General features: G+C 32.8%; 1 protein-coding gene and 1 long non-coding RNA gene across 2 annotated transcripts; one reads left to right on the top strand and one right to left on the bottom strand.

The window, feature by feature from the left end:
* Nucleotides 1-3,218: 3,218 nt before the first annotated feature.
* On the bottom strand, nucleotides 3,219-5,032 carry LOC112734708 (protein SRG1-like). The gene is made up of 3 exons (XM_025784138.2): nucleotides 4,735-5,032; nucleotides 4,087-4,656; nucleotides 3,219-3,670 (listed from the first exon to the last, which is right to left on the bottom strand). The coding sequence occupies exons 1-3, from the start codon at nucleotides 4,933-4,935 to the stop codon at nucleotides 3,404-3,406; spliced, it is 1,038 nt and encodes a 345-aa protein (XP_025639923.1). The 5' UTR covers nucleotides 4,936-5,032; the 3' UTR covers nucleotides 3,219-3,403.
* Nucleotides 5,033-6,434: 1,402 nt separating this feature from the next.
* LOC112734707 (uncharacterized) lies at nucleotides 6,435-8,030 on the top strand. The gene is made up of 2 exons (XR_003168408.3): nucleotides 6,435-7,587; nucleotides 7,668-8,030. It is a non-coding gene; the product is annotated as an uncharacterized lncRNA (long non-coding RNA).
* The last annotated feature ends 11,683 nt before the right edge of the window (nucleotides 8,031-19,713 follow it).

The following is a 19,713-nucleotide window of genomic DNA, read 5'->3' as shown; positions in this document are numbered from 1 at the left end:
AGAGAGAAAGATTCAGAAAAATTAGGAGAAAGTGAGTTTGTTAATTTTGAAAAAAAAAATATTTTAATTATATTGAAAGAATATTTCATATTACATTTTGATTTGTCAAATTAATAATATAAAATATAAATTATAAGTTATATATAAACTGAAAAGGATAAAGAAAAATAGAAAAAGGGAAGAGAGGTAAATAAGATAATGGAAGAAAAAAATTCATTAATTTTGAAAAAAAAAATTTCATTTTAATTTTAATAAAAGAGTATCACGTGACACGTTTTGGTTGTTAAATTAGTAATATAATATAGTTATATTTTAATTTTAATTTTAATTAGAGAATGTTATATTAATTAGTTATTAATAATAATATATAAAATAGATAAAATAAATAAAAGAATGAGATAGAAAAAAAGAGAAAAGATGAGAGAATTTTTTAGTTTAAAAAAAATTGATTTTAATTATAATAAAAGAATAATATATAATATATTTTAATTATAAAATTAATAATATATAATAAATAAATTTTATTGCTCATAGGTAAATATATCATAGTCAGTAGGAATTTTTTTTTAAATAAATTGGGCAACTCCATTTAATGGATTTCTTTGGAGAGTTCCTTCAAATACTTTGTCAATATCAATTCTTTATCTTCTTGTTGGCTGTTACTTTTTTTCTTGGTTTTTTCCCTGTACATAGTCATAGATAAAGATTTTTTCTTTTGTAATTTATCTATACATTGACGTATTCTAATTATTTATTCCAATTATTGATGAGATGAGATTTTTTATTAGACTTAATAGTATCATTTAATTCATACAATCAATTCTATTCGATAAAATAGGGTTTTTTCTTAAATATTTTATATTATATCTGATTTAAATAAGTTTATGTCTAGTAAAAAAATAAAAAATAAAAATAATTGTTTTTCTTTATTTTTTTAATTTATTTTCTCTTTTGTTCATCTAACTATTTTCAGTTTTTATGGTGTAATTCTCTTTATATTAGTTTATAATTAGAACTAATCCACTTATTATGAGAATTTTTTCTTGATTTGCAAGAGTTCTAGAAATTTTTTTCCCTTTTTTTTTTCGGTGAGTAGATCTCTCGGTTAATCCAAATTTGAGATAACGAAATTTAAAAGTGTTCACTAAAAATTAATTATTAAATTTGTTATTATATTTTTTATATAAATATATATTAATATATATATAATTTATATTTTAATATAAAAAATATTAAAAACATCAGAATTTATTTGTTTTGTCTATTATTTAATAATTAATTTAATTTTTTTAGTCTAAAAATCTAACAATATATTTTAGTTTATATTTTTAAATATTAATAACTAATTAATAATAAAAAATAATAAATTTAATAATTTTTAATATTTCTTTTTTAATATATATTTTACATTACTAACTAATTTTAATAATTAATTTTAATATATATGTATTATAGTTGACCAAAATTATCATGCTCGTAAATGCCTACATGTTTCATGTGTTTCCTTCTTGATAAGGATATCTTTTCAAAATACACTGGGAGAGTTATTGGTTCACACAATCACACCTAATTAGCATCAACTTGCAGAGATTATCATCATTCTACCCCAAGCTTCTGAGCTGATATAAAACTTGAAATCTTCTACTCATCAAAACTTGAAGATAAGTTCAATATCGAGATAAAAGAACTTGGAAGACCAGGTCAGATTCAAAGCTTTGTCTCTCCCAAGCAGCGTATCTATTGTGGGGTATATGGCTTGCAAGGAACTTGAGCTTGGAGAAATTTTGTCCCCCGCTTTGATTTTAGTTGATGAATTCGTCAGACATGGATTGCACCACCACACAAGCTGAAATCCACGTTCGTTCTTCCTTTTTTTTTTCTTTATTTTCCTCTCTTTTGACACATTGTTTTTACCTTTTTGTTTCTATGTTTGGGAATACCCCCACTCTCGTTGTGATGCTTTTTCAGGCCCATAATCTTTCTTGTATCGTAATTTTTGGTGTTTTTTAAAATTGTGGGAGTGTTTAAAAAGTTGAAAAAAATTCAAACTACCTAAATTGGACCCTCCAATTTGTGTTAAAAAAATTGAAAAACCTGAGTATACACCTCGGACTATGCGAGTTCTTCAGTCATGAAATTTTGCTTCACAAATCGCATGATCCGATTTGCAGTTGATGGAATTTAAAATCTGAAACGTGGAATTCGGACCCTCCATTTTTCTTGTTCTGGATAATTTTTTTTTTACATTAAGTTCTGCTTCCTCTAATCCCACAACGAGGTGAAGCACCCCTACTTCTCGTACACGAGTCTAACACTTCCTTTACTTCCATATTCAAATTAAAAAGCGTGTATTTGTACGTTTCATTGCAATAAAGAATATCTTAGAGAGAAAAAAAAAATTATGATCATCGTCAATAGCGGCACCGGATTGATAAATTGGATTGTTATTTAATTATTTTGTGCCAACAAGTCAACAACCATCACTTTTGGAGTTTTGGTCACTGATAAAATTGTGAAAGAATAAGAAAAGAAAAGAATGCGAACTTTTATTGATTATTGATTGATTGAATTGTACTGAAGTGTGTTGTAAACTATGAGGGTAAAACTAAATATATATAGAGCATTGTCCTATGAAAGATAAAAGCAAATAAAGATAAGATAGAGATAAAGATAAAGATAACTATAAGATAAGATAAAGACTAAATTATAATTTAATTTGTGTATTCTGTTGGGCTGAATTTGTGGGCCACAAGACTTCTTTATTGTTGTCATGGGCTAATATAGAAGTGTAGTTTAATAGTCACACTAAAAAATAAGTAAAGTTCTCGGGCGATACGTCCAGGGAAAAAGAAAAGAAAATAGTAGTGGCTAAAAATGACTTAAAGAAAAAGTTATAAATAAACAACTCAATAATCGGTCGATTTTAAATAACTGCAATTAATAATTATTAATTTTATATTTTTTAAAAAATAAAATTTAAATAATTATTAATTAATAATAATTTTAAAAAATAAAATACAATTTAAAATATTTTTTTGACTTGAAGAAAGAAAGCTACCATTATTTGAGCTGCTCATTATTATTGCTAATTTGCTTATGTAAACTTAGAAAGGTTATATGGATCATTAATCAAGTTAGATTGATTTAGTATGTGACTTAGCTTGAGGGTGGTAGCAAGAGGAGATTCCTTATGCATTTTTTCAAAGTAGAGAAAATAGTTTCGTTTATAATGACGTTAATATATATGGTTTGGTTAAGCAAGAAAAATAATTTTACACTAAGAAATTAAATGCATGGAAATGAAATTGATAATATATCTAAAAAAGTAGTCGTTTATGTAAGCCAACGACATATACATGTTGATGAAATAAAGTATGTTTTCATTATGCAACAGCAGATGTTATTAGTGATCATCAGGAGAAGTAGTTTTGATCCTCATATTATCCAAGTGCGCTTTGCCATTGAGCTTGCGGGAAAAGTAGTCTTTGACGAAATCTTCCATAACCATTCTTCTAAACAAGGGTGGGTTTTCTTCACTTATCAAGCTCTTTGCTGGCCCAATCTCTGCCTCGTATTTTGGGTTCATGAACATGGCAATAGAAAGTCTCCCCTTTTCTTTGTTGACTACTACCCTATGCTCCATGCTGTTGTAGACCCCATTGCTTACTATCTGCTCACCAATTATGAAGTTCACTTTTATATTAATTCTTTGCCTGGTTGTCAATTGAATAAAGACTAAGAAAAAGTGCAAGTCTTATGATGAGTATGGTACTGATTTGTTTGTTTTCTCTAACTAGTTATTTCCCACCACATACTACTACACATGCAAATAGGATACATACTCCATTCAAAATATAAAAAAAAAAATGTATGTGAATCAGAACTGGATTCAATAAACCACGTGCTAGCTAGCTAGGTAGCTTTTTTCCATTAAAAAAAATGAAAAAGAACGTGTGGATTAGGCTTGTATTTTAATTTTTTTTAAAAAAATTAATATGAAAATTAAGAAAGAAAATAAAAAGAGGCAAATAAATAATATTGTGATTAAAATATATAAAAGAAAGAAAAAGGAATTAGATGAGAAACCTGAAAGATGTCACCAACCAAAACAAGAAAGGCGTTGGGGTGAAAAGACACAGGAAGCCAAAGGCCATGTTTCTTGATTTGGAGACCCTCAATTGCGTTGACCTGGTGAAGTATGGTTATCCCTGTCGAGTCGGAGTGAGGAGTCAAACCTAAAACTAGCTCCGGATTGGGGCATGGCGGATAATACGTCATCCTGGTTGTCTGCATCCCGTTGTCAAATATGTGATCCACTTCCTCTATCTCCATTCCAACTCCTTCTCCCAATATTCTCAGCAGCCCCATCCCGATCTTCCTCAACTCCGCAAAGTATGTCTCCAACGTCTCTCTCAGCAACAGAGGCAGCTTTTCGAACAGATCTGCCTTTCTTCTCTCCAAAGGGTTTATCACCATGAAGAACCTCTCCCCCCAATCAACCTTCTCATCCTTGCTTCTTTTCACGTTTCCATACCCTTGGAAATCTCCCTCTTCCACTTGGTATTTGCTTTTCTCCTCCTTCGACAGATTGAAGAATTTCTCCATCTCCACTTGCAAATTCTCTAGCACTTGAGGACTAACACCATGGTTCCGCACCTACACGTACGTCACATATATTACTGCCCTGCATAGAGGGAATACATATAATTCATATATTGGGATAATAAACTTAACCTGAAAAATCCCCCACTCTTTGCATGTGTCGTACAACTCGTGGAGTTGAGTGGTATTGTCGTTTCCAGCACAAAGCAGGGTTTTGAGGTCAAAGATGGGAATTGCTGCGGCTTCATGATCAGATTGGATAGCAGTAGGTTCCAGTTCGGGGCGTATAAACATTTCCGGTATTGCAATTTCTGGTTGCGATGGTGATGCCATTGTTGGTAGATAGCTAGAGAGAAAAGATCAATGTAATAATGAACCGTGCATGGCACCACTCTAAGGTGTCACGGCTATTTATGCAGCCACCACCAATCAAAGACAACATCACTATCCCTTGTGGACCTTTTTTTTTTCATTTATTAAATAGTTATTTAGATAAAGATGTTAAAAATATTTTTTTATTTTAAAATATTTTTAAAAATTAAAATTTAATACATATAATCAATTAAATTATTAAATTATGTTATTTTTATTAAAATTAGACCGAACAAATTAGTTTAACTAAAAAATTAATAAATTAAATTTTAAATTAGTCTAAATTAATATTTTTTATAAAAAATAATTATAATATTTTTATTATAAAAAATAACTAAAATATTTATATTTTTTATATATATATTTTTTGAAAATTATAAATCCCAATCCTACGATAAAATTGCTAAAATTTAGAATTTTAAAATTAATATATATAATAAGAATATTTTAGTTATTTTCTATAATAGAGGTATTATAATATTTTTTATAAAAAAATAATATTAATTTAGACCGATTCAAAATTTAATTTACTATTATTTTATTAAATTAATTTGTTTGATCTAATTTTGACAAAAATAATACGATTTAATCGATTATATGTGTTAAATTTTAATTATTAAAAAATATTTAAAAAAAAACGTTTTAGACGTCTTTATCGAAACAGCTCCCTTAATTAAATAAGGTCATTATTTATTTGGAAATCTCTTAATATAATAGCTAAAATTAATTAACAAAAACATTATTTATATCCTAAATTAGCTACTAAAATTAGTTATTATGTATTTACATATAAATATATATATTATTTAACTCATTTTAATATGTATTTTATATTTTAACATATATTTTATATTATTAATCGATTTTGATGAATATATGTTATATTTAATAATTTAATAAAAAATATTAAAACAACCGATAATTAATTACTTATCTAAAACAATTTTTACTTATTAAGGCATCATTTTTCTTCTTTTCATATATATATACAGGATTAATTTTGGCTCAAACCTCACTTAGCTTACCACGCTACAAAATTGATATTCTATGTGGAACTTTGCTTCACCGAAATAATTCGTCATTATTTTTCAATTTTCATTACAGGAAATTCTTAATAAATACTTAAATAAATATTATTCTAAGTCAAAATTCAAAAAGAAAGAAGCAGGTAAGTAATTAATATGCGGCACACTAACTTATCATGGTCATTTTCCGCAAGAGAGGGGGGGTTGGTTGGTTGGGGTTAGGGGTGTTTAAAATCGATTCAGACCGAATTAAACCGATCAACTGAATCGAAAAAATTGAAAATCGAACAAATTGAAAACAAAAAAAAACCGAAAAAATATATTTTGTTGTTTTTGTTACGGTTCAGTTCGATTTTCGGTTCTGATATTGAAAACTCCAATCGAACCGAACCGAATCGAAAAGATAAGAAACCCTAAAAAAATCATGCCCACTCCACCCCCAAATGCACGTAACCTAGCCTATCCCAGCAATCCCCAAGCCCCACCCCCAGACAAAGAACGTAACCTAGCCGCTCTCTCCCTAGGTCTCAGCACAGCCTCGCTCTCTGCACCTCTCAGCATCGACGAGGGTCTGTTCCTCCCACCACCTCGCTGCGCCGCTGACCTTCCTCGCAGCGTTGCCCTTCCACTCCACCCTTACCCCCTAACCCCCACACCCCACCCCCAAACGAACGTGACCTAACCTAACCCTCTTACCCCCACACCCTACCCCCAAACGAAATCTAGCCAATAGCCACTCTCTTCTCACACTCTCGCTCTCTGCACTCTCGAGGCCTGCGGCGAACCCACCTAGCGCCGGTGAGACCGTTCCACCCACCACCTTGCAGCGCTGCCGAACCCTCCCCCTAGCGCCTCCGAACCTTCCTCCCACTGCTCCCAGGACCTCCTCGCGGACAGAGCACAACGAAACCCCAACCCTAGCCAGCAGTGAGTAGCCCAGCACCACCCTCGCACCCAGCAGTAGCACAACACCACCCACTCACCCAGCACAGCACCACGCCACCACCCAGAAGTGTTTCTGGCCACCCACAACTTAGCACCTCCCACCCAGCCACCGATTCAAGTCAGATATGGAGCCGGAGCCACCAAGTCAGGTATGTAATTTGACTAATTTCTGTTTTGAATTACTGAAAGTGCTTCTGTTTGTATTGTTGGTAGCTTGGTATTGTTGGAAAAATAATATAAACTGCTTCTGGTTATTATTAGTTTTTTTGGAAGAATAATATAAAATAAAAAGAAACTTTTGAAGTGATTTAGTATGAAATCCGATTTGAAATCAGATAAACTGGTTTTGGATCTTGATATGAAAATATTGAAATTAGATTTGAAGCAGATTTGAAGAATTAAATTTGGAGCAGATTTGAAATCAGTGTATTGTTGCTAATTGCTGGTTGAATTACTTTTGATGAATTACTTTATTGTTGGTATTATTGCTGGTTGCTGGTTTTGTTGCTGATTGTTGCTAGTTTTTAATTTATTTGTTGTTGTGTTTTTGCTGGTTTTTAATTTATTTGTTGTTGTTGACAAGTATGGAGCTTTCAGGATCTTTATCTCCTTTTGTTGCCAATATGACAGCTCTGACTAATATGTAAGTGCTTAACTCTAAATCTCAGTTCATTGACTCTGGTATTTACAAGTTCTAATTGGAAAATCATTGCTTTTTTGTAGCTGGCTTGGGAATAACAGTTTGTCAAGGCACATTCCTGACCTAAGTTCACTAATACTGTTAATTAGAAACATTGTAAGTAACTCATTGTGTATGCAATTCCATGATCTAAATGTTTGAAATCAAAGAACTTTGATGTATTCATGCCATGAAGCTCACTATTTAGATATTATTATTGTATATAAAAGCACTTGGAAGACAATCAATTCGACGGAGAGATTCCTTCATGCCTAGGGAATATAAGCACTTTGCATAAAGTGTAAACTCTGTCCTCTTTATACAAGAGAATTAAACTGGTTTTTTGTGCTGTTTCTTGAATTCTGAGTAGATATTTAAGTCAGCCCTGTACAACTATGTTGTTTACATGAGTGTGGCCCAAAAATAGTACAATTTATTTGAATTCCTTTTGCTGATAAATTTCATTGGATCAAGACTTTGTTACCTAATGTGTATTTGTGTTTGTCGATTTCAATTTTATGACTTTGTGACATAGCTTGGCAGTATTTTTTTTGAATTGATTGAAAAACCGAACCAAACCGAACCAAACCAAATCGATTTTAATTGGTTTGGTTTGGTTCGGATGGTCTTGATAAAAAAATCAAACCAAACAGAACCGCAATTTAATTAAACGATTGGATCGGATGACTTTTCTCTCAAAAACCGAACCAAACCGCACCGCCAACACCCCTAGTTGGGATTGTTTAGAAGTCATTTTTATTTGAAAACATTTTCCATCCATTTTTTGCTCCAAAAAAAATCTGCCTAGCTATAGGTGAAAAATAAAATCCTTGCAGTTTTTGTTTGTTGCAAATTTCCACCGTCTCTACCCGCAAATATGCTTGGGTCTTGAGCCTGAATAAAATCATGAGGCTGCAATAGTATTCCCACCTCCGGAGAGCATATAGCTTTATTGAAATTAAAGTTGGGACAATCAATTTGAATTGGTTGAATACAAGTTATTGGTCTCTTGTTTTGTGCATGTAATCATTTAAATTTATAATAGATTAATTTTTACTGGATGTAAATTTCTGTTCTTAGATGTTAAAATTTGTTTAAAATTTAATAACAATGATTATACATTAAAAATATGAATTTTTTATAAAATAGTCCAAAATATAATAAAAAAACATGGGAGTTATAAATTGGATCCGATTCGCATATCCACAGTATTTATTTGAATCTGATACAAAAATTATGAATATTGATATGATTAGCAAGATAATTGGATCCGCAATAAATAAATATATAAGTAAATATTTTTTATATTTTATTTTAAATAATAATTATCTCATATATTATTTTATTTTATTTTTTTATTTAAAAAATATATGTTTAATAATATTTTAAAAATAAATATATTTAAAAGAGTGAAAAACGAATTTTATTGATATTTTTTAATAAAAATAAATTTTTTAAAATATTTTTAAAACGTGGATATTTGATCCGATCCAATCCGATAATTTCAGTGCGGATCAAATTGAGATTTTGACTATATCCGATCTGATTCGATTTGCGTTTAACTCTAGTTAAAAAAGAGTAAATTCTTGCTAGCGGTGTTGGACTAAAAGGATAAAATCCAAAAACAACATCTTGAAGAATTGAATTTTTCTTTTAGTGGGTACTAAATTAGTGAAAGTGGATTAGTTTGATTTGAAATGTAGAGAATACCATCTTATTTAAAATGAACCAAATTAGATATCCCTTCACTAATATCACATGTCATGAGCATCCTTTTACTCTGACACCTCTTTGTCACGAAGCAATGTCAGAACTGCTACCTCAATTTATGGAGATTAGCTTTCTACTTATACCTATTTTTAGTTAAAAAGATTTAAAATAATAGTAACATCCAAAAATACATGTTGCTAATTATTTTATTTAGTAACAAATTTTGAGATAAAAGGAATAGGCTGAATATGACATTATAATTATTGGATAATATACTCCCCTTTTAAACTAGCATGAGACTATAAAAAGACTTTAACCCACTTCTCTTAAGAAAAATTTTTCTGAAATTTGAGAGATCATTTCTATTATTTACTTTTCTCCAATTATTCTCATTGTTCTTCATTTTGTTCATCAAATTCAAACAAAAAAAATTCATAACAAATTTTAATTAACTTTGTTCACTTTAAAAGAATTTATTCATCTTCTTGTGATATTATTGATAAAGATCTCAACATTTATTATTTACTATTATTTTTTATCTTTAATTCTTGTATTACTTATTTGCTACTAATAAAAATATTTTTTTATAAATTATTTATTTTTAATCTCTTCTCTTATTTTTTTTTTTCCTTAATCTATTTCTATAACAATACACCCAAATCAAACGGCAATCACTTTCAAAGTTGCGTTTCTTTTCATGCCTTTAATTGCACCACCTGTCTCAAATGCTTTGATTGTCAACATATTATGCGCTTTGCTTACTAATAATATATACTTTGATCATGAAACCAATCACATTGCATTAATAGCTTGCCCTTTTTATTTTTAATGTCGTCGACATAAACTCTCTGTAGTTACCTAGTCCAAAGACTTAAAGAATTGTCGATCCAATTCTTATATTATTTTGCTTGGACATCGACATGCATATATTTTATATCTTGTGGACAATGAAAAATTATTTTCATTATAACACAAGGTTTTGAATGTTTGATGTTGCATATATTGCAATGCTTCACATGCTTCACGAGTTAATCTCAAATCTTTGGTGTTAAAGTTACTTAGTTGATATTTTATTCGGATAGTTCCATACAACGCCCACCGTAACAAAAACATGTACGCCATACTTTTTGATCGGTGTCCAAATATCTCAAATACACAACGTTATACTTTGGAACTGATTATTTAAATTTGGACAAAAAATTGGTTTAGATTAAAAAACCGTATTACACCTCTATAGTAGCTGCATGAATTTCGGACTATAAAGAGCGAAGTCGATTACCGCAATATGGCAATAAATAGAGACCCATGCGAGCTATAGAGGAACATCATATGCGTCAATACACAAAGAAAAGGATAGTAATATAGTATTAGAATTATTCATTCTGTAACTGGATATTGACTTGGGTGCTGGAATTTTTTTTGCAGGTTCCACACGCAGTTTGGATTGACGAGAAGCTCACAGTACAACGCACTTCATCTAGGAGCATCATTCAGTGTGACCGAGCTATACTTCGGAGACCAGTTTCAGACCATAACATTTGGCGTTCACCGTGGGACTCGAATTTTTCAAATAACCTCACATCGATTTCTTGTTATTATTTTGCAGGACTATGGGCGATGATGTCATGCTTCCACCTCCTCCTCCAACTCATGATGAGCTAGGGGCTATGAACATCGCCCTTTAGGTAGAGGTTAAGAAAATAGCCGATCTCCTAGCCGATAGAACCAACGAGAGTAAAGACGATGGAGATAGGAAGAATGCTGATAAGGAAAACAATGATGAGGAAAACCAATCAGAGACAAACACAGCAATGGATGTAAAACCTTTGAAACCCGCGAGAAGGAAAACGAACCCTTGATCGAAGGAGATAATAGATTTTCAAATGCCAAAAAGCTTCACACTCCTAACAGCATTGAAGCCGTATTAAGGGATTGGTGACTCTAAAATACATGTTACAAAATTTGAATCCATGATGTTTTTAAATCGTACATCTGAATCAATCTTATGTCGTTCTTTTCCTAACTTTTTGGACGGAGCTGCTTTACTTCGGTTTTCTAGTTTACCTGCAGGATCAGTCACTAACTTCGACGAGTTCGTTGAACTATTCATCAATCATTTTGCAGCATCAAAGATCTATGTGCATAATTCTGACTACATCAGCACTATCAAACAAGGCCAGTACGAAAGTCTAAAAGACTACATGACAAGATTTGCCAACATTGCAATGAAGATTCCTAACCTTAGCCCTGACGTACACCTACATGTCCTGAAAAGCAGCCTCCGCCCGGAAAAGTTCCAAGAGACAATCGCTGTCACAAAATTCAAAACACTAACCGAATTCAGGGATAAAGAGGCTAGACAAATAGAGATCAAAGAGCTCAGACAAGCCAGGATGGCCGAGAGACAAACACCTAGAAGGGATGAGGACAAGCACAGAAGGCCAAATCAAACGTGAGATTAAAAAATCATTCAAACTAACACTTAAATTTGACTTGTACACGCAATTCAACACAAAAAGAGAAGACATAATCAAAGAAATCCTCCACGTAAAAATCATAAAACCACCCAGCAAAGCAGGCACTTATCAGGATCAGAAATACATGGACAGGAGCAAGCACCGTACATTTCACCAGAAGTTCGGCCACACAACTGATGAATGCATGGTTGCTAAGGACTTGTTGCAATGGCTAGCATGACAAGGATTACTGGACAAGTACGTTAACAGCCGAATACAAAGAAACACAATAAGCTGGACTAAAGACTAAACAACACCATACGGAATCAATTCTGCGAATCAACTCAATTTACAACACCGATGATATGCCGAGATTAAATGAACTCGACCCTCAATTAAATCGAGATGAGCAAACTACCCCAACCGATGACCTCCGAAAGGTAAGTCTTACTAATTATGAACTACAAAGCACTAAAATCGGCTACGCCTTGAATGCAGGTGAAGTACAAAAACTTGTTACACTGCTTCGAGCAAATGCTAACCTATTTGCTTGGACCCCAGCCAACATCTCCGGGATCGATCCATATGTGATATGCCACAACCTTGCCTTAGATCCAAAAGCTCGCACAATAAAACAAAAGAAGCGTGACCTCAATTGCAAAAGAAAGGAAGCCGCCGTTACAGAAACACAAAAACTATTAAGTTCAGGGTTCATACGAGATATCTGATTCACATCATGACTAGCAAACGTTGTGACAGTGAAGATAAATTCTGGCAAATGGCAAATCTGTGTCATACCCACTATCGTGCATTGGCAAGCTAGTTGATAACACTTCAGGTTTTAAAGTTTTAAGTTTTATGGATGCCTACTCAGGCTATAATCAGATACTAATAGATCCCACAGATGAAGATAAAACAGCATTTATAACTGATTATGGAAATTTTTGTTATAAAGTAATGCCTTTTGGTCTCAAGAATGCAGGTGCAACCTATCAAAGGTTAATGGACAAAGTATTTCAACACCAGATTGGCAAGAACATGGAAATATATGTCGACGAGATGGTGGTCAAGTCAGAAACTGAAGAGGCTCTTCAATCCGACCTCCTAGAAGTTTTTGAATAACTAAGAAAGCATGACATGCGATTAAACCCCAAGAAATGTGCATTTGGAGTACAAGGGAGAAATTTCTCGGTTTCATGCTGACACATCGAGGAATTAAAGCAAATTCTGAACAATGCCAAGCAGTATTACAAAATGAAGTCACCAACAACAATCAAAGAAGTACAACAACTAACCCGAAAAGACTGGCCGCCTTGGCACGATTTTTTCCAACATCGGAAACAAAGTCGTACCATTTCTTTAACAGCTTGAGAAAATCCAAAAGCTTCACATGGTTGGATGCATGCGAATGGGCATTTACCGAGTTTAAAGAACTTCTCGCTTCCCCACCCATATTGCACAAACTAGTACACGGTAAACAAAACGCAGAAACACAGTACCCGACTATTGAAAAACCAGCATCTTCTCTGGTAATTACAACAAGGCGTCTCTGCCATTATTTTCAAAGCCACGAGATCATAGTACGGACCAATCAACCATTGCGGCAGATACTTGCACGGCCTGACCTAGTAGGAAGGTTAATCAAGTGGTCAATCGAGTTGTCAGAATATGACATTATGTATTAGACTAGTGGTTCACTAAAGTCCCAGCTGCTCTCCGACTTTGTCGTAGAATTTACCACAATAGACAAAGTTCTTCTTGAATGGGAACTGTATATAGACGGAGCTTCCAACAAGGATGGCAGCGGGCCTGGCATCATTCTCAAAGACAAGTCGGGGGGTTTATGTCGAACAAGCAATAAAATACTCATTCCCAGCTAGCAATAACCAATCCGAGTATGAGGCTTTACTCACTGGTTATGTCTAGCAAGAGAAACCAATATCTAACACCTGAAGGTATATTGTGACTTACTCTTGGTCGTTCAGCAGGTAAATGGAAACTTCTAGATGCGAGATCGTCTATTAGAACAATATTTGAATAAAGCAAAATATTTGGTACAACAATTTCAACATTTTCAGCTTATACACATACCTAGGGAAGAAAACAATAAAACCGATATCCTGTCTAAGTTAGCTACTTCGAGAACACCAAATACAGCATCAAAATTAACACAACTAACATTAGAAGAACCAAGTATATATAGCCTTCATGTTTTGAGTTTGTAACAGGATGAAGACTGGAGAACACCATACATTAACTACTTGAGAAATAGAAGCATACCATCATTGAAAACAATCCAAAACTCTTCCAAAAAAGGGCAAGTTTCTTTACTCTAACCAGAGACGACCTATACAAGAAAGACTTCTCTCATCCACTTCTAAAATGCCTTGGAGCCGAGGAATCACACCTTGCAATGTCAGAAATACATGAAGGAATATGCGGCATGGATATTAGCGAACGGAGTTTAACTAAAAAACTCCTAAGAGCAGGATACTACTGACCATCCCTCAAGAGGGATTGCATGAAGAAAGCCCAATACTACAACAATTGCCAGAGGTGTGCACCAGCAATCTACAACCCATTCGAGTTGTTACATACCTTAAATGTCGGATGGCCCTTCCACAAATGGGAGCTAGATATTCTCAGACCTTTTTCTTGTATCACAAGGGCAGGTAAAATTTTTACTCGTCGCTGTGGACTATTTCACAAAGTGGATAGCAGCACAACTACTTGCAGAAATAACCTCGGATAAGGTACAATCTTTTATTTGGAAGTTTCTTATATATAGATATGGTTTACCCATGGAAATCATTACCAACAATGGTAGGCAATTCATCGACAAAAAGGTAGCATCTCTTTTACAAAACCTAAAAATAAAGCATCATTTTTCCTTGGTAGAACACCCCCAAACCATTGGGCTTGCCGAGGCTGCTAACAAAATTATTTTGTAGGCATTAGGAAAAACGTTAACCGAGGCAAAAGGTCAACGGGCCGAGATGATCCCCGAAATCTTTTGGAGTTATAATACAACACCACATTCTACGACAAAGAAAATACCTTTTCGACTTATCTACGGAGCAGACTCGATGATTCTAGTAGAAATATCTCTGAGATTGCTCCAAACCAATCTCTTAGATGATGACACTAATTCACAAGCACGAGATGCTGAACTCAATACTTTGGATGAAAAACGTGATTCTGCTAGAATAAGACAAGAAGAAATGTAGCTCACCATACAATGCAAATATAACAGAAAGGTGAAACCACGCACACTACAACAAGGAGATCTTGTCTTTCGTAAACTAGAAGACGTCTGAAAACCCCCAGAGCAGGGTAAACTCGCCGCAACATGGGAAGGTCTCTTCCGGATATCAAAGGTACACAGACGAGGAGCATATTCTTTGCAAACTCTGGCAGGAGCCAGGCTTCCAAACACTTGGAATATATCATCACTACATGTATACTATAGTTAGCAAATTTACAAATCGAAGGTGAACGGTACTTTTTTTCCCTACCATCAAAGTTTTTTCCCGAAACGGGTTTTACTTAAGGAGGTTTTAATGAGGCCGATCACTTCGAGGTTAGCAATAAAACTCTCATATGTCAAACCCTATTACAAATTTTCTATCAACATCTACTCAACATACAAAACATTGAATACAATAAACCATACGAGAATATATCCATAGCTATTTCAACACGACATACAAAGTCAAAATGTCAACAAAAGATAAACCCTTTACAATCCAACAAAAGTCTACAAACAAACGACAAAGTTCATATTAAACAACTACGAAATACTAAAAATAGTCAATCTTCTTTATCAGCTACTCTGACATTCTCATCTTGGGCTTCCCCGTCGGGCTCATCGTCAACAAGCTTACCATTCACCACTATTTTTGTCACATCAAGTTGACCGACCTCAAAGTCGGGCGCAAAGACCGATACTTGACTAACAGCATGCTCAAACTTGCTGCAAACATCTCCAATCCTTCACCTTTAAGTTCACGAATTCGGGAAGTCATTTTCCCTTTTTCAATATCAGCTTCTTTCAGCTGACCTTGCAAAGTGCGAATTTGTTCTTGCAAGTTTCCCACTTCTTCTCCTAGTTTCTTCATCTTTTTAGTTAAATCCACAATTACCCCTTCCCTTTCCATTAACGATTTCTCCAGCTTCGGCACTTTCTCCATTTCATTCCTCGCTGGAGCTCCTAATAGCTCTATAGTAGGGCCAATACACAACATCTTGGTAGCAATCACCTATACAAACAAAAAAAATTAAACAAGGCAAAACCCAACACAATATATTACAAAATATTCGTTACCTACAGATATTGTCCAACAACTTATTTTCCCATGTCCTGCAAAAGCTGCACATCATTTGGATGTTGGGCAACCTTATCCGACAAAGCGGCAAAGGAAAATTGGTCACCCCAGATCGATTCCGTACTAGCACCACCTACGAATCCATGCACCCACATCTGTTTTCTCATTTCATTCTTAACACGGTCGGCGGTAGATAAAATCTCCAATGAGTTTTCAGAGTCAGGTTTCTTTCTTTTTTCACCATGAGGCTGCGCACTAGACTGCGCAGCATCCACAGCAGCATTTCTGTCTGTTCTACTAGCTGAGGTTTCTTTACTCTCAAAGGGGGTAAAACCTTACACTCAAACTCTGAAAATGAAAGCCTCACATTAAGTTCAGTCAACACACAATTATACATATAGAAATAGGCCAACTCATCCCGTTTTTACAAACCCTTTCTTCTCCATTGCAAGGAAGAAGTTCAACAGCAATGGCAGAACCACTACGAGCCCAGCTAACTGCGCTGAGTTTTGTTGAAGTCCTTGCATTCTGATAAAGGGATGCACTTACTTCACATCCGCATGAACCCATTCATACAAGTCATCTTTTACCTCAACAACTTTGTCTTTCATCTTCCTCATCACAACAACAAAACTAGAACAGAAAGGTAAAATTGTGGTACTAATCTTTCGAAGTCATTTCTTTGCCTTTTGATAGATTGAACTCCAACAATGCTTTTTCCAACATACACACGGGCAAAGGCATTAAAAAATACTAACACCACTATTACACAATTCATTTCTCCATTTATTACTAACCATTCAATTGACAAACTATTCATTTTTCACTAAAAAATTCAATAGCCTTGATTACCTCGATTTAACCGCTCAAACATTTATTACAGCACAATATCAGGCGCATGTTTGAAATTTCCCAAAACAATACAGCACAAGCTTGACTATTAGTTGACTCGGCAGCACATTGAGCTTGGAGGCTCAGGTGCTGACACAATATTTTACTCCTCCAAAATATAACATCGTCCATTTAGATAAAAGCTCAACTTGTTACCAGCAATAGCAAGTCAAGTTTGTGGGCTGTGATTCGTATATATCCAAAAATATCTCGGATACACGACGTTGTATCTAGGAATTGATTATTCAAACTCGGACGAAAAATTAGTTCAGATTAAAAAACTATTTTACACCTCTATAATAGCTGCATGAATCTTAGACCACAAAGAGAGACTTCGGTTACTGCAATATTAATAAAGACCCATGCGAATTATAAAGGAGCATTATATGTGGCAATACACAAAGAAAAGGATAGCAATATAGTATTAGAATTATTCATTCTGTAAATGGATATTGATTTGGGCATCAGAGTCATTTTTACAGATCCCACGCATAATTTGAAATGACGAAGAATTCGCAGCACAACGCACTTCGTCTAAAAACATCATTTAGTGTGACCGGACTATACTTCAAAGACCTGTTCTAGACCAAAATACTTTCCATGAGAATATGCATATTAAAAGAAAGTACATACATATAAGATCAACGAAGAATTGGTTAATATTAAATAAAAAAATATTGATTTCCTAACATCTTTTACAATATACGAATGAAATAAAATACAAAAAATAATATTATATGATTAATAAATATGATCATTTTTTGTCAAAATTTAGCTAGTAATAATTTGCATTTATATTTACAAAAAATTTATATACAAAAAATATATTATTTGTATTTATATGTATCAAAGTTTTACGCACATTAAACAATACAATTTACACTAATATTTTTTAAAATTTACATATATAAATTAATAAAATTTATTTATTAAAAATAATTTAATATTTACACGGATAAAATAATGGTCAAATATATTAAAAATTATTATTCCAAAAAATTTCTCTAATAGAAAAACTTTTGTCAAAGAAAAAAAAAAAAACCCGAAAATGCCGCCGTTAGAGTTGCAAATTGGTATTTTGCAAACCCCTTTAATTTGGTGTTATCCACCGTAGCGAAAAGGATGCAGATTGGAGAAGCTGGATTAAGGCCACCTTCCACCCACCGACGTTTTAATAAGATGGAGAATCTTTTTAGTTTCTTCCTCATTTTCTGTTTCCATCAACCTGTCTCTGTCTCTTTCTACGTCAGTACGTTTCGGTGGTTGTGACTTGTGAATACACACATACAAAGCATTCGCATGTTTTTATTATTTCAATTTCAGGCATTGTAATTGCTTCAACCTTTGATTTCAACTGAAATTCATGAAGATGCATATATGTCACCGACCATCCATCAAGATTTTCATGTGCATTAACAAAGATGAAGTTGAAATATATATTTAATGGATACTTTGGGAGGTTAGATAAGTCAACTTTGCTTAAATGATGTGCTTTTGTACCTAATTAATCACTATAAGTAATACAAAAATATTATTAGTACATTAAAATTAGTTACTAAAATCAGTTATCAATGTATTTATATATAAATATATGTATAGTTTAATTTATTTTCAATATATATTTATATTTTAATATATATTTATATTTTAATATGTATTTTATACTAGTGGCTGACTTTGATGGTTAATTTTAGTATATTGGTAGCATAATGGTAAATAATAAATTATCTAATCTTATTGCGCTTCCGAATGGTATAGACTATAGACGTATAGTTCTTACATTTTCTCTTTTTAAAAAAGGAGCATATTATAAGCATCGCTTTAATGTGCTTATGAATAGATCAAATAGAGATTTTTTTTTTCCCTAGTTCCATGATTAAGGCACTTAATTAGTTCCTCACCTCTTAAGTTTCAATCGATTATAACGACATATATATGGCATACACATGTGTCTGAGTGTGTATCCATACCATCTCATCGTCACTTTTTGGACAATAACACTTTAGTTATCTAGCATTTTCAAAACTTAAACCACACACGTGAAGATTTAAGAAATTGTTTTTATTCCATAGATGCATATGCATTACATTCTTATTTTGATAAAGAGTAATGCTATTTAACCAATAAAATTTATTATTTTTAAGTTTGTCAATTTAAATATTAAAAAATAAATTTTAAACTCTAGATTTTATATTTTTAAATTTTAATAGTATAAAAAAATATTAATCTAAAACTATTGGCTAATATTAATAAAAATAGTTATCCTTATTTTTTTTTTGGATATATATATATATATTCAAAGAAAACATTGATATATTGGAGGGAAAAAATTATGGATGTGGAAGTTATATATGGAGTTAAGGACTGTGGGGTTTCTGAGAACTACTTCCATTACGTTGAGGTTCCATACCTTTTTGTTTTTCTGTGGACTTAAGGTTTCATATGTTAAACGTGCGCGTATTACTCTGTTCATATATGTATCACATGGATCAGGAAGTCAAAATGGATACTCTCCGTATTTTTTATATAAATGTGCCTTTAATTTTATAAGTGAGACCAAAAATATATAAGAGAGAGAATAATAAAAAATTAAATTAAACACTTGATATCATCCAATTTTTTTTCCACTAAAAAATATCTACTCCCATAAAAAAATAGTGACGGAGCTTCAACAAAAAATTAATATAAAAATTACATAGTAGTAATAT

Source organism: Arachis hypogaea, chromosome 3 (assembly GCF_003086295.3).
Source record: "Arachis hypogaea cultivar Tifrunner chromosome 3, arahy.Tifrunner.gnm2.J5K5, whole genome shotgun sequence".
NCBI classification, from domain to species: domain Eukaryota; kingdom Viridiplantae; phylum Streptophyta; class Magnoliopsida; order Fabales; family Fabaceae; genus Arachis; species Arachis hypogaea.
The sequence above is the reverse complement of the archived record's forward strand: the minus strand, read 5'-3'. Positions and strand labels throughout refer to the sequence as shown.

Coding starts and splice junctions, on each gene's coding strand:
- LOC112734708 (XM_025784138.2), bottom strand. CDS start 4,935: ATGGCATCACCATCGCAACCAGAAATTGCAATACCGGAAATGTTTATA. Junction 4,657..4,734: donor AAGAGTGGGGGATTTTTCAG/GTTAAGTTTATT, acceptor ACGTACGTGTAG/GTGCGGAACCATGGTGTTAG. Junction 3,671..4,086: donor TGGTTGGTGACATCTTTCAG/GTTTCTCATCTA, acceptor ATTGGTGAGCAG/ATAGTAAGCAATGGGGTCTA.